We start from the raw sequence: 14597 nt of genomic DNA, 5'->3' as shown, positions 1-14597 counted from the left end.
ACATCGGGCAAAGCCGGTTTTTCCCTCCGCCCTGCTAACCCGCGATTGGCTCGCTGGAGATCCCCCTTCGGAGCGGCCCTCAAAGGCGCAAATCCTCTCCCTCCCCCCACCCCCAGCTCCCGAAAGCCCTTGAAGGATCCACCTTGCTCTTCTCTCTTGGCTCCCTCCAAACCGTGAAGGGAGGAGGAGGAAGAAGAAGAAGGCGACTGAGAGAGAACCCTACTCCTGGTTGGCTTCAAAAGCAACAAAAAGACCCGGAGAGACGGAGGACAAGAGCCAGGGAGTTCCTTTTGCGCCCCCCCCCAAGCCCGGATCCGCGTCTCCAGAAGCGGGGAGATGAACCTCAACTTCACCTCGCACGCGGTGGCCCACTCGGTGTCTTCCCACAGGCCAACTTCCTTCTTCATCGAGGACATCCTGCTCCACAAGCCCAAGCCCCTTCGGGAAGTGGCCCCCGAGCACTTCCACAGCCCCCTGGCCTCTCGGGTCCCTCTGCTGGACTATGGGTACCCCCTGATGCCCCCGCCGACCATCCTGGCGCCTCACCCGCACCACCCGCTCCATAAGCCGGATCACCACCACCCTTATTTCTTGACCACTTCGGGTAAGCGCTCCTTCGCCGTCGCCTCTCTGCCTTTGGCTTGAGGAACCGCGCGAGTCTCTGTCGTGTGCGTTGCCTGGTACCCAAACTCGTGCCGGTGTGTGTCCGGTGCCACAGGTTGGCTATTGTTGGTGGGTGGGCTTTTTTCGGGGAGGGGAGGCTTTAAAAAGGAGAGGAAGCTGCCCGCTTTGCTGTCCAAGAAAAGGCAAAGCAAAAGTCCAGTCAAGTCTAGCCGATTTCCCCAAATCCGATTTCATCCAGGTGGTTGCCAAACTTTCTTCTTTACGCACAAAATGACAAGATGCGGGTTGAGGCTTTTAAAAAATTCAGAGCAGCGAGGGCATCTTCCGTCCCTGCTCTCTTTGATGAATCATAGAAGCGGGGAAAGGGCGCTGGAAGTTTGGGAATCAGCCCCTTGACGCAGAGATCCTCCGCTTGCGTCGCGGGCACGAAAATCCCTCAGCCTATATGAGTTTCAGTTCGTCCTTAAAAGAATCGGAAGCTTTTGGAAATAAAGTCCTCTTGGTCTCTAACTTCCAAGGTTTCTGACTTCCGATGCTCAAAAATAAATCAAGCCAAACCTTAATAACTTTTCAGCAATGTCACGATTGAATCTGAAATTCTAAAATAAAACGCGGTAGGGAACTTCTTTCCCACTGAATACAAATAAATAAATGAACTCACGCGGTTGCTGTCTTCCTTCAGACTTTTAAAGGGGGTTCTCTTGAAGAGGAAGAGAAGACAGATTGATATTTTGTGGAGCGACCAGTGGTTGAAATTATAATTTAACCATGAATCATTCTCAGTTTGTAAACGAAAACGAATATTGGATTTATCTTCGAACCGAATTCATTCCATTATTTAGACTCCAGTATTTAGAATCCGTTAAAAACAAGACGCTAATTAATTTAGAATAGAGCCGGAACCAATTGTCATTTTGACCAAAAGAAAAAGCATCAACCCGTTATCTTTTAGAATGCATAAGGCTTACATATTTACAAAGGGAAAGAAAAAAGAAAGGGAAGAAAAGGCAAAATATCAGACGAAAACTTAACATTTATTTCCTTAAAATTTATTTAATTAGAAATTATAAGTAATATAAGGGAACGTTGCTTGAAATTGCACAGGACTGCAACCCAAAAGACTGGGAAGCTTTTCGAGAGTTGCCAAGCGCACAAGAATGTTTCCTTGAGATGGTTTGATTCAATCCCGTTTTTTCTGTCATGAAAATGCAAAATCAAACAAAAATAAAATAAAATTTTAAAAAGTCGATAAAGGAAAACATCTTAGAAATACGAAAACAGTAGTCATGAAAAGAAACACACGAACCTTGCAGCTTGCCTATGAGGAATGTAAACGACACTTAAGGGTTATACGATTTAAAAAGGGGAAGGTAACCCGTATACAGTATCGCATACAGAAATAAGGAGCCGCAGTGAGCGCATGCTTTTAAAGGCTTCAACGAAATCAGATGCATAGGTGTCGACTCCCTGCGGCCCTGGGTGCCCGAGCACCCACAAAATTCCCCATGAAGGGGCCGCGCACCCACAAATTTTGGCGCCAGGGCCATGCACGCTGCAGGGCACCCACGACCCCGGGTACGCACGGTCGCGGCCAAGCTGGCATTCCTGATCAGACGTGAAGTCAGGCTGGCGGGTGCAGACGGTCGCTCTTCCACATTCTGCTCCCACCCGCAGATCCACCTGAGAGGTGATCAAATAAAATCCTCCTTAGGACTCAGCAGGATGATAGGGAAATAACTCTGTTTTGCCGGCCACCAGGGTGAACACCCGGTAAAAGAGTCTTCTGCAATGCATCCACTCTGGGACGTGGAATTATAGGGGGTTTCTTTTTAAATGACGAACTTTTGCAGAGTCTTAAAAGCCAGAAAACAAAGGAGAAAAACGAGGGTGGAAGCGGAAAGGGGCAATAGCTGCGGAGTTGGTCACAAATACTTAATGACCCATTTGGACTCACATTTGCATTTGGGAGATTAGGTGGAGGCTAGATCAACTCTAGGAAACCTTAGCAATGAAAGATGTCAGAGGAAGCGGTTGATGCTGATGCTTAATGGCCTCCGGACTTGCGGGCTCCCTTTATTTTTCCAGGAAGGCAGAAATTCAGCAGGAAAAGCTCTTCCCGCCGCTGTGTTGGGGGAGGGGAAAGCTTCACCGACAGATTTTCTGTCTGTTACGCAGCAAAGTCACAGGAGCTCTGCCATGGCTAAAGAAAAGTCCTCCTGAAATTCTCCCCCCCCCCAGCCCAACTGATGTAGCGGCTGACAGCGAAGAAGTCCTGAGTTCAAATTCTAGCTTGCGGGGTGAGGGTTAGGACTGCTGGCAGGATCCTGGCAGGGACACGCACGCAATTTGCTTCTAACGCAACCTTCTGCTTGTCCACTCAGAAGTCGGTCCTATTGACTTCAATCTACGAAAGCGTGTAAATGTGTGAGGTTGTAGTCTTTTAGCTCTGCCTCTGAAGCCACCGCTACACTGAGCTGTTTTGGTCGGTAGACCTTTATCAGAGACTGTTCGTTCCTTTACCCTGGAAGAAAGGGGAGGGGAGCTTTGTGTCTTCCAGGGAATTGGGGTAAGGGTGGGTGGGCTGGAAGAAGAACGTCCCACTTCTGTCATGATCGACGGGGGAGATTTTGGACCGGGACGCAGGAACTGGCTCAGGTGCTGAGCTAAGAAGACACCACCTCCCAGTTCCTTGAAAAGGCGCCCCGCAGCGTCCAGACTCCAAGCACTCCAGACCACGGAATGAGTTGCTCCAGGGCTCTTCAACCACCGTTTGTTTCTCTTAGAAACCCGCCCCAATTTTGAACCGTGCTCACTCACGTGCGTAAAAGAAGGGTTTGGGAACAGAAAAGCAGACCTCGCGTTTAATCCGTTTTAATTAACCCGGGCCAAACGGCAGAGGATTTTCTACCCTTTCGGGTGGCTGCCTGAATTCAAAGAAAGTGGAGTGCGGGGGTGAGAGGGAGATGAGGCCCAGGACTGGGTGGGAAATGACATGTATTAAAACGAAGTCTAGTGAACAGGGGAAATAAGAGGTAAATGGCCGCTGTCCAAAGATTAAGCGGGGAATATAGAATGAGGGAGCTCAGTGCTACTCCTAAGAGGCAGTGTGGTGGTGCTAGGTGTTGGGAATGGCAAAACAACAACAACAACCCTACTCTGGCGGTTGCAATGCTACCTTTGTGGCCGCGGCTTCCCCATCCCCGGGTGCGTTCACATAAAGGAGGCCGCACGGTGGTTTGCAGTCGATTTACTGTTGAGGCCTCTCGGCGAATAGGCTCTGCGATGGCAACATGGAGCTTCCTCGGGCAGGGGCAGTCTACCTCTGTTTGGCGGAGACCATGGCGCCTCCACTTCCAGTGCCTGGACTTCTTAGAGGGCATTAGCCTGGGACTCCACGGACCTTTATCTCCCCCCTCCCACCAAGAATCCATATATATCGATCTCTCCTAAAGGTGGGCTGTGGGTTGTCGGTGGGGCGCCTGGCAGGCCCGCCACGGATCCGCTCGTGTCTTCCTTGCAGGGGTGCCGGTGCCCGCTCTCTTCCAGCCTCACCCGCACGCCGAGCTGCCGGGCAAGCACTGCCGCCGTCGGAAGGCCCGCACCGTCTTCTCGGACTCGCAGCTCTCCGGCCTGGAGAAGCGCTTCGAGATCCAGCGCTACCTTTCCACTCCTGAGCGCGTCGAACTGGCCACAGCGCTCAGCCTCTCGGAGACCCAGGTAGGGCCGGGCTGGAAGGATGCGGAGGAACGAAGCGCGGTGGGTGGGTGGGTGGGTGATTGGGTGCAGTCAGGCACCCCACAAAAGACCCCGGCCCCCAATGGGGGAGGGGGAGGAGAAAGCAGCTGTCTTAAAGGGGAGTGAGCCCCGGAACGTTTTCCTCCCTCCCTCGAGAGCCTTGGGATGCCGGGTGACCGAGGCTGCGGTCCTCCTGCCTACGGCCTTACTCGAGAGTCGGTCCCATGGAGGACAGGGGGGGGGGCTTACTTCTCAGGAAACATGCGCAGGATGTTGCTTGCAGCTGTCATAAGTCCTGGCTCAGTGTGTTGAGAGCCTTTCTGTGTGGTGGAGGCGAAAGGAAGAATTCAAGCGGCACAGAACGAATTTAAACAGTAAGAGTAAAGCAAAATGGTCGTGTCGAATTACTTTTAATTGATTTGAGTGCTCGTCCTTTGAGTAACAGCCCCGGCCCACGGGGCAGTTTATGATATTTCAGTAAAACCAGAACAGTAAAATAGTAGTAGTGGTAGTAGTAGTAGAAGAATTAATAATAATAATAATAATAATAATAATAATAATAATAATAATAATAATATATTGTAGAGTTGGAAGGGTTCCCGAGGCTCATCTAGTCCAACCCCCTACAATGCAGGAATAATAATAATAATAATAATAATAATAATAATAATAATAATATGCAATTGGGACAGAATTTAAAATCATAAATCAGCCCTCCCATAAGTTCACCAGAGAGATGTCGCAAGTGAAGTGACCCAGAATTAGCACAGAAGCTCAAAAGACCTGCCCTGAGGACCCTTCAGTTTGCATGCCAATAATGGGAGGGCAACGGTGAAGCTAGTGGGGCATGGAGATGAGCCGATGAAGTTTTGCTACAAAGTCGTGCAATGAAGCTAGCTTGTGCATGTTTACTCGGAAGCAAGCCTTAAGAATCCCAGTAGGATTTACTAGCAAATTAAGCCTACGTAGGATTGCAGCCTTAGGTTTCCTTTCCCTTGCGCAACTCCATGCACGCTTTACCTGGGAGTAAAACCCCGCTGAATTTATTTGCGAATAAAGAATGAGGCACCCAATCTGAAACCTACGGTGAATGGGGAGGGCAGTTTTTCTCTCCCCATTGCGAAATCGCGCGCGCGCGCCCCCGCCCGCGTGTATGTCTCTCTCTGTCTGTGTGTGCAAGTGAAAGAGAAGGATGAGCTGACATTGCGGGGTGTTGAACAAGCCCCGCTTACACAACCTCAGTTTCCCACCTGTCTAAGGCGCCCGCTTCTTCTCGGGAGTTATGGGCAGAACACTCTGCAAGCTTCCGTGAACCTTGGAGCGGTCACATGCTGTGTTTAATGGCAGGTGTGCGCTAGGATCCCCGTGAAACAGTCTAAGAAACCCAAAGAAAACTGGGCTCCTAAATAGTTGTCCAACGTGTTCACAATGCAGATGTGGACACACGGAGGCATTTCAAGTCCTCCCCGGACTTTCCACTTGCCCTAGAAAATGTAAACCGGTTCCGAATCCGGATCATCATTTCCCCGCTTTCTTTTTCTTTCAAACAAGGGAACTTTTGTTTTGTCCACTTGGCAAATGTGCCTTTCCCATTCGGTCCCCTCCCTTCCACCCTTTTCCAGTGCCATCCCACCCACTCCGCAGGGATGGCGTCTGGGAGGAAGGTGTTCCGAATATCTCTCCCTTCTGACGTGCGCCCGAGCCAACCCTCGCCGCTTCTCCTTGCAGGTGAAAACGTGGTTCCAGAACCGTCGGATGAAGCACAAAAAGCAGCTGCGGAAGAGCCAGGACGACCCCAAGGCCCCCGGCGCGGAGGACAGCGCGGAGCAGGGGGCCAGCAGCGAGCCGGAGCTGGCGCCGCCAGACAAAACGGCGCCCGGCGCTTCTTCGGCCTCCTCCTCGGCCGAGCCCCGCAAGGGCGGCCACCCGCCTCCCTTCCTGCTAGAGGAGACCGAGGACGAGGTGGACATAATCGAAGGGGCGGAGCTTTGTGGCCCCCAGCACCTCATCTAGGGCGAGCTCGGACTCCGGGACTCAGCCAAGATGGGCTGGGGTGGGACTGGCCCGATGAGGGGAGGAGTGGGGTGGGCGTCCGCTGCTAAGAGACTCCTGGGTCCACTTGAGGACAGGTGGCCGATGGATCTGACCCCGGACTCTGATCCGAGAAGACCAAACTCCGGACAGATGTGAGAGAACCCCACTGACCCATTCATCTATCTTCCTCCTCCTCCCCTCCTTTTTAGGACTGGGAATCTGCACCAACATTTCCCCGCCCCGTCGAGTTAGGCAAAGGTTGTGGGAACGGGGAGGAGGAAACTGAGCGAGGCTCAGAATCCGGATCAGATCCATCCAGGTGATCTTCTCAGCTGGAGGAGGGATTTGGACCATGGCATTTTTAAACAGCTGTATTTTTGCGCGCGGGGCTGAGTGGATTCCATCCCCCGCCCCACCCCCAATTCCTACGGTAAATGCAGAAATTAAATTGAAGTCGGGGGAATGAATGGCAGTTTCTCTGAATGCAAATATAAACCATGAACTCTTCGATCTCTGTTACGTGGAAGATGCAAAGAAGGTAACGTCAGTAAGGCCATTTAATAATACGCGTGAAAAACATATCATTTCTAGGAAATTTAATTCTCAGAATGCTTGAGATTCTATCTCTAAACAGCCCGATCCTATGGCGCGTGTTTGCTCAGAAGTAAATCTCTCCGCCTCCACCAAGACTTGTTCTCAGTGAGCGTGCACAGGGTTGCAAACTTAGTAAGACCGTTGCAAGTAAAGGCCACGATCCAAGCAAAGTTAGAAGCACTTTGCAGTCCCATTAGTTTCAAAATGGGTGTTAAAGCGCGCTTAGATCTTTCTCCTTGGGATAAATGGACTCTTAGGGTGCTTAATTATAAAGGGATTGTGTCTGAAATTTATTCCATGCTGTACATAGGATTTTTTTAAAAAGTCATTTTCTCTAGAAAGTTGGGCGTCTGCTCTCAAAAAGATTGCTATAATACAAATATAGCTATGGATTTTAAAAAAAAATGTGGACAAATTTAGCACTGGAAATTTTAAGAGACAAAAGTCAGAATTAGGCATTTGCCTTCAAACGCTGTACTGAAAGGCGTGGAGCGGTGGGAAAGTTACCTCTACAGAAAGGTAAGGAGTTTTCTTACCTGAAAAAAGGCAAGATTTGTACTTTGCTAGGCTGGATGACCTCTGGAATGTTGTTGTCGCTGTGGACATTCTGCAAGGGCAAGGAGGCTGGACTAAATGACCTCTGAGGTCCTCTCCAGCTCTGAGATCCTAATGAAAAACAATACCCTCCCAAAGTATCCAGGAGGAGTGATGGCTTGAAGAAGCCAATAAATAAAATCCATTCCAAAGAGGGGGAAGACAGATGAACCCGCAAAGTTTCTTAAGCTATTTAAGCGTCTGGCTGTGTGGAAATTCTATCCTATCGCCTTCTGCTGCTGCAAAACAACAGTCTGATGGGTCTTTAAAGATTGCAATCCTATGCCCACTTCCTTGGGACACTGTTACTTGGGAGGAAGCGCCGTTGAGTTCAACGGGAGGTACTTCTGAGCAAACACGCACAGGACGGCCGGGGGATGCGTGTCCTTAAAAGAGCAGACAGTCGTGGGTATGTCTATTCAGAAGTAAGCCCTACCGATTTCAGGCCAGTTTGCACAGAATCACGCAATTCGGTGCGTGCTCATCCTCCAGAAGTAAGGCCTGTGGCATCCCATGTTACTCACCCAATAAGTGCGCGCAGGACTGAAGCCACAAACCCTGTTGTTCTTTGTAAAGTGGTTGAGAGCCCTCTCAGAAGAATCTCACCTCTTGAAGAAAAAACTCACCCTGTGTAATGCAAAAGCTCTCAAGCGCATGACATTGTTGTTTTCCTGTTCTTATTAAACGCCCCCCCCCCCATAAACAGCTTTTAAGATGGTTAGAAAAGAGGTTTGGTTGCAAGGACAGAGCAGAGCGCAGCGCCTTCCAAGAAAACTTTTTTTTGGGGGGGGGGCGTAATTGACCAATTTGCAATTGGCAAGAGTAAGGAACTATGTGTGTGAGCGACAGAGAGACACTCCTTCTCTTAATTTCATCCTGCTATCCCCTATAACCGTGTCCAAATTCCAGTTAATTTCCTGCTTATTCTCTTCCACTAAGCTTTCTCCCACCGCCATTTGAGCAAGCCACACATTCCTCATGCCATGTTAGAAAAGAAAACCTCCCTAGAATTGAACCCTTAAAAAAGACCCTGGCGATGGATGTCTGCTGCCTGTAAGGAAAGGATTTTCACGTTCAGTTACACCGTAGGACTAAAATTCCCTTCGGGTCTAGTTTACTTAGATCTTGCCTAAGCCTTCTGCAGAACGGGAGCATTTCGGGGTGCGTTTGGAAGAGAAACACAGCCCTTGTCTACTTTGCTATGTGGAGGGACCCCTGAAGTCAAACTTCCCGCCCCTCGGAGCCTGTGGCCAGATTACAGCTTTGATCCTGTGTTTCGCTCGCCACTGTTTCCTTGTCCCTTTGGCCTTTCGAGGTCCCGATTTTTCATCCTCACGGTCTGATCCTGTCTCGAGTTTTCCCCAGCCAACATCGGACTTGTTCACTCATGTATACAAAAGTTAAATGCTTGAAATAATGTATGTTTCCCCCGTTTTTGTGGGTTTGGAGAATATTAGCGAAAATATACTACTACTACTACTAAAAATATAATTTTTACAAATCGCACGTAGGGAAACAAAATAAACATTCGAAGAATGGGTGATTGTCATCTTGCGACTCTCTTGCGGTAACGAAACCAACCCAGATAAAAGATTCATCCATGCATATTTACTCCGAAGTAAGACCCTCGTGCTACGTTCGAGGAGACGGTCTTACTCCCAAGTAAGTGGTTGCAGTAGCCTTAATGGGTTTATGTGTAAGGAAGGATGGGGTTTATTTTCCCTATCCCTCCGTCCTCTCCAAAGTTAGCTCCCCGCCAGGATCTTGCAGAACTGTTCCCCCCACAGCAAAACTGGCCATTCCCTCTTACTTCACCCCATAGAGTGAAATGGGAGCTCTGAGACTGCCGGCGAATCATGCAAGACTTGACTGAATGCCCCATTGAAATCACTGGGTCTTGCTTCTGGGCAAAGGATCAGTTTGCAGATGTGGCATTCAGAAAAAAAGGGTTTTTAAAAAAAATTAAAAGAAAAGTGGGGTAGTGATTTTGAAATTATAAAATATTTGTATCACGTCAAAAGGAGTAGTGTAGCCATTTGCAAGACTGAACAGGCAGCCTGCCTTTGCTGATTCGTGCTGCTGATTCAAATCAGCCCTTTTAAAAACCTATGGTTAGATAGTTCCAGAGAAATAACCCTGCTCTTTTGGAAGGAAGGACAAGAGAAAAGTAGAAAGAAAGAAAGAAAGAAAGAAAGAAAGAAAGAAAGCAAGAAAGCAGTGGCGTAGCGTGGGGAGTGCAGGGGGGGGCCACACCGGGCGCAACATCTGGGGGGGGGGCGCGCTCGCACTCGCAGCTCTCTGCCCCTACTAAAATCCACGGGTTAGGGGGTGCAAATTACTTGCCTTGCCCCGGGTGCTGACAACCCACGCTACGCCACTGGAAGGAAGGAAGGAAGGAAGGAAGGAAGGAAGGAAGGAAGGAAGGAAGGAAACATCTCAGTCATTTTAACAGCTATGCTAATCTTATGACAAAGTCAGTAATTCAAACGGGCATTCCCCTTTCCCCAGTTAAGGACTGCAACCCAATCAATTGATTACAAACATTCACCGTGTAATCTTATATATGTCTATTCAGAACTAAATCTCTAAGAGTTCAAAAGGACCCACTCTCAGGTAAAGGGGCACAGGAGTACAACCTTACTTGACTAAAATGGGGCCCTGATATATTGGCCAGATTTATTTATTTTTTAAATGTATTTTAATGCCAATACATGGGGAAAGAGAGGATAGCCAGCACTGTCTTGGCAGAGGCACCACCCACTTCTCACACCCAGGATGGGAATATTTCCTTTATGGGGGACCTGTGGCTTGCTGTATGTTCTTAGACTACAACCACAATCAGCTCTGTCCATTGGCCATGCTGGCTGAGTCTGATAGGAGCTAGAGTCCTATGTGCCTGCAGCAAGACAGATGTGTACCATCTGAAAACGAGCAAAGTACAGTGGTACCTCAGGTTACATACGCTTCAGGTTACAGACTCCGCTATCCCAGAAATAGTACCTCAGGTTAAGAACTTTGCTTCAGGATGAGAACAGAAATGGTGCTCCGGCAGCGCAGCAGCAGCAGGAGGCCCCATTAGCTAAAGTGGTGCTTCAGGTTAAGTACAGTTTCAGGTTAAGAACAGACCTCCGGAACGAATTAAGTACTTAACCTAAGGTACCACTGTATGTTTCTTGATTCAGAACTACTGTGTTTACTCATATGAAAGTGTAAGCAAATGTAATCAGCAGCTTGATCAACTAATCAAATTAAACCCATATGATTACCGATAATCGACGGACATAACTTGAAGTGGTGGGGGGGGCTGCCCCACTTCAGTCAAAGAAACATAGGGATGCATAGATAGGTGGATGCTTGTGGGGGTAGAGGGATTAAAATCACACACTCCAAATGAATCAGACTGGAATGTCCCCAAAGTACTATATATTTATTTATTTTCCAAAATTTATATGTCACTGACTCTAGAACAACAGTCTAAAATAGTCATTAAAATTCCAATAAAAAGCAAAACATTAGAAACAAGTTACATTTGAAAACATGAAATGAAATCAGTACGGCAATTTTAAAACACTTACACTTCCTAAAACCACGTTGGCAAAATTACATGCCAAAATTCTATTGCTAGAACAAAGTGTTTTGCAGAGACCAAAACCAATACACTGAAGCCACCTGCTTAAGGAAAATCTTTAAAAATGTAGTATAAACACCAACAATTGGGAAACACTGGCCTGCAAGTGCTTCAAGTGGAGAACAGCCTTTATCAAAGGTGTCACGGGCTTTGAAGGCACTCAAACTCAGGACGCTAGGGAGAAAAGTGCTAAGAGGAAGGCATGCTTGACAAACCCTCACCATGATCAACTCCTGCCCAGAAACCTATGTCCCCACTGTGGAAGGATGTGTGGATCCAGAATTGGCCTCCACAGTCACTTAGGGACTCACTGTTAAGACTGTGTTTATGGAAAACAATCTTGCTCAGCTACGAGTGATCGCTCAAGAAGATGTTAAACATACAACATTTTAGGAATTTCTAAAATGACCCTGTAAGGTAGGCCAGTACGTTTGCCCCCATATTACAGGTGGTGTATGTTTGTGTGCACTTACTTTGCAAGTATTGCGTAAACAGCAGGGCTGAGCTTTGCTTCAGAGACTTCTTCTTAATAGTGCTGTGCCACTGACAGCTCCTTTTAGTGGGTCCAGTTGTGGGAATGTTCAGTGTCGCAGGAGAGGATATATTGTTTATTAATATCCTTCCTAACTTGCGCTAGCAAGTTTCTTTACTTAGCAGAGTTTACATTCCCCTTTTACATGCACAGCAGATAGCTGGTTGCAGGCTCGTGTGAGCTTCTCACTATTATACAATTCAGTCTGTCTCAGACTGAATTGTACGTTCCTGGTAAGTTCCCTTGAATCCCTCTTAAAAGAATAAAGACGCCACAATCTTAATAAAAGTTAATAAAAGAAGTTTACTTACATCAGTTCACAGTTGGATTCCTGAAGGCAAACTTAGTTTCAAATATGTACATGTGGATCTACCCCATATGGGGGAGTAATCCCAGTGTTTCTGCTAGCTGAGAGCTAGCAGAGCAGTCCTAGCTAGAAGCTGGTCAGACGAAGAAGGAGGTCAAAAAGGGAGGTGTGCTGCGTGACTTTTGTTACCTGGACAGGTTTTGTCACACCCACCTTCTATCACACACAAAAGGAAGGATGCTCCAGGCAAGAGGAACATGAAGTTTCAAATGGCTGGACCAAACATTCCCTCACATGTCTCCTCTAGCATTACAAGGAACTTGACTGCCTCTCATGGATCACATCTCATACCACTAAGATGGGTTGAGGGTAGGCTCCACTTCTCCAAATCACTTCACTCCTTGATTTGTGCCTATTGAAATGGGCTCAAGGCTGACACTGTTAGATGCAACCAAATGCTGAAAGACTGGGGGCTCTGGCTGTGTGGTGAAGAGATCACACATTGGTTATCCCATTCTCTCTGAGGAGAAACAACCCACCCCCTTGACAGAAATCCAGTTTTCATTTGAGCCTCATCTCAACCCCCTTGTAAATGGGCTGGTGAACTTGCTGTAAAGATAAATGATGGTGGATTTCAAGCTTTCTGTCATCATGGAACACACTCAGTTTGCACAGGGACACTGCACCCCCCCCCCCCAGTCACATGCTGCAGGAACACTGCTGATAGCCTAGTGCACACACTCAGTTCATAAACAGTTCTGGCCAAAACTCTGTTTGAACTGAGGCTACATACAAATGACCCACAAATTAGAATTGTGGGTTCGTTCCAGTCTTAGTCATCCTTTGGCTCATTTAGATCAATGGAACAGTATGACTAGGGCTGTACCCATAACCGTGTCTGCTCAGAAAACAAGCCCTATCTAATTCAATGAGGCTTACTCCCAGGTAAGCAGAGTTAGGACTGCAGCCTAAAGCTTCATACAGAGAATGCTTTTAGGGCACTTGGGTTTGCCGAAAGAATCCTGGGAACTCTAATTTGCCCTTCACAGTGGTACATTTCCCAGCACCCTTAAACTACAACTCCCAGGATTCTTTGGGGGGAAGTCAGGTGCTTTGAATGTATGACGTGCACACAACCAATGTCTTGATTCAGCTCTATGGTTTCCCCCACTTCTGAGTCTGGCTCTCCCCCCGCCCTCACTTCACATCTTTGCCCTATATCTGACAGATGTACTGGCCAGCCATTTGAACATACCGGTAGATCTTGTTCATCTGATTTGCACTTGCCCCTGTGGTTCAGACAAACTGCCTGCCTTTAAAGAAATATTTCTAAGGACTGAATGCATATGTATCCAATCAAACATGCACGGGTCTCTTAATTCTTAATAAGAGTACAACAATGTTGTCTAAAAGCTGAAAAACTGCTTGTTGGTACAAAAAAAAGTCACACTGATATGAACGTTCAAAAAGGGCTTGCGGTGAGTTCATTGCATCACTGGTTCTAGCCAACTGATGCTGTGTACAGACAGGTTCTGCTGAAAACATGCATAAATCTCTCTCCTCAAGCTTGATCCACAAGAGGACTGGTGATTGTACATTTGAACACACAGCAGTGGGAGCATTTCCACATTGACTCCATCCGTCAAGTGCTGTACATAATGTAGAACATGATGTGCATTTCTCTGCAGCTATTCAATTGGTCTGACATGGTCACTTGTGTGCTGTGATGGATAATTTCACTGAGTTACTCAAGATCTGTTTCTGAGGAACCCCTCAAGGTTCTCTGGAGCACAGTTTGAAAAACAACGTCTGCTGATTAATGCAAGCTTGAAGGTTAAACCAAAAAGACTGTGCCTTTTAACCAAGGGAAACTCCTTTTCCTGACTGCACAGAAAGAAAATATTGTTGATCTGGAAGTTAAAAAGGGCAATCTGACCTGTTCTTTTGGATAACAAGCTAAATTGAGCGCCCTCCACATTTCATTCTAATGATAGGATAACAAAAAGCTATCATTCCGAAACGGGGGATCATGTTGTCTAGGATATAATATAAACACAGTCATTAAACATGGTTAGGAAGGTAAAATATTTGTATTCCAGAGTAGTCTACCTCTTGACACAAAGACAACACTTTATTTCTAATTTTACAACCCTTTTTTAAAAATCAAAATCCTCAAAGTGGTTGACAACCTAAGTAAAAACAAACATTTCCCCTTACTTGCTAGCATTTGCATTAAATCACTTCTGCTTGTCCTCTTCTTGTGACCATCTACTTATTAATTTTATTTTTCTCATGCCAGCCTGGCTAATATTCCTGTAAGACAGGAATCAATGTTGTGACCTTTTACTTATTAATTTTATTTTTCTCATGCCAGCCTGGCTAATATTCCTGTAAAACAGGGATCAGTGTTGTGACCTTCTACTTATTAATTTTGTTTTTCTCATGCCAGCCTGACTAATATTCCTGTAAGACAGGGGTCACTGGGGAACCTTTGACCCTCCAGATGTTGCCATACTCCAACTCCCATCAGCCCAAGACAGCACAGCCAA

General features: G+C 47.3%; 1 protein-coding gene across 1 annotated transcript; it reads left to right on the top strand.

The window, feature by feature from the left end:
* Positions 1 to 282: 282 nt before the first annotated feature.
* BSX (brain specific homeobox) lies at positions 283 to 6372 on the top strand (the record flags this gene model as incomplete). Its single annotated transcript, XM_083714225.1, has 3 exons — positions 283 to 604; positions 4145 to 4341; positions 6088 to 6372. Exons 1-3 carry the CDS (start codon positions 337 to 339, stop codon positions 6370 to 6372), a joined length of 750 nt encoding a protein of 249 aa, XP_083570351.1. The 5' UTR covers positions 283 to 336.
* Positions 6373 to 14597: the final 8225 nt, after the last annotated feature.

This window comes from Podarcis gaigeae, assembly GCF_964106915.1.
Source record: "Podarcis gaigeae genome assembly, chromosome: 15".
Taxonomy (NCBI): Eukaryota; Metazoa; Chordata; class Lepidosauria; order Squamata; family Lacertidae; genus Podarcis; species Podarcis gaigeae.
Note: the sequence above shows the minus strand (reverse complement) of the source record. Positions and strands in the feature narration are given on the sequence as shown.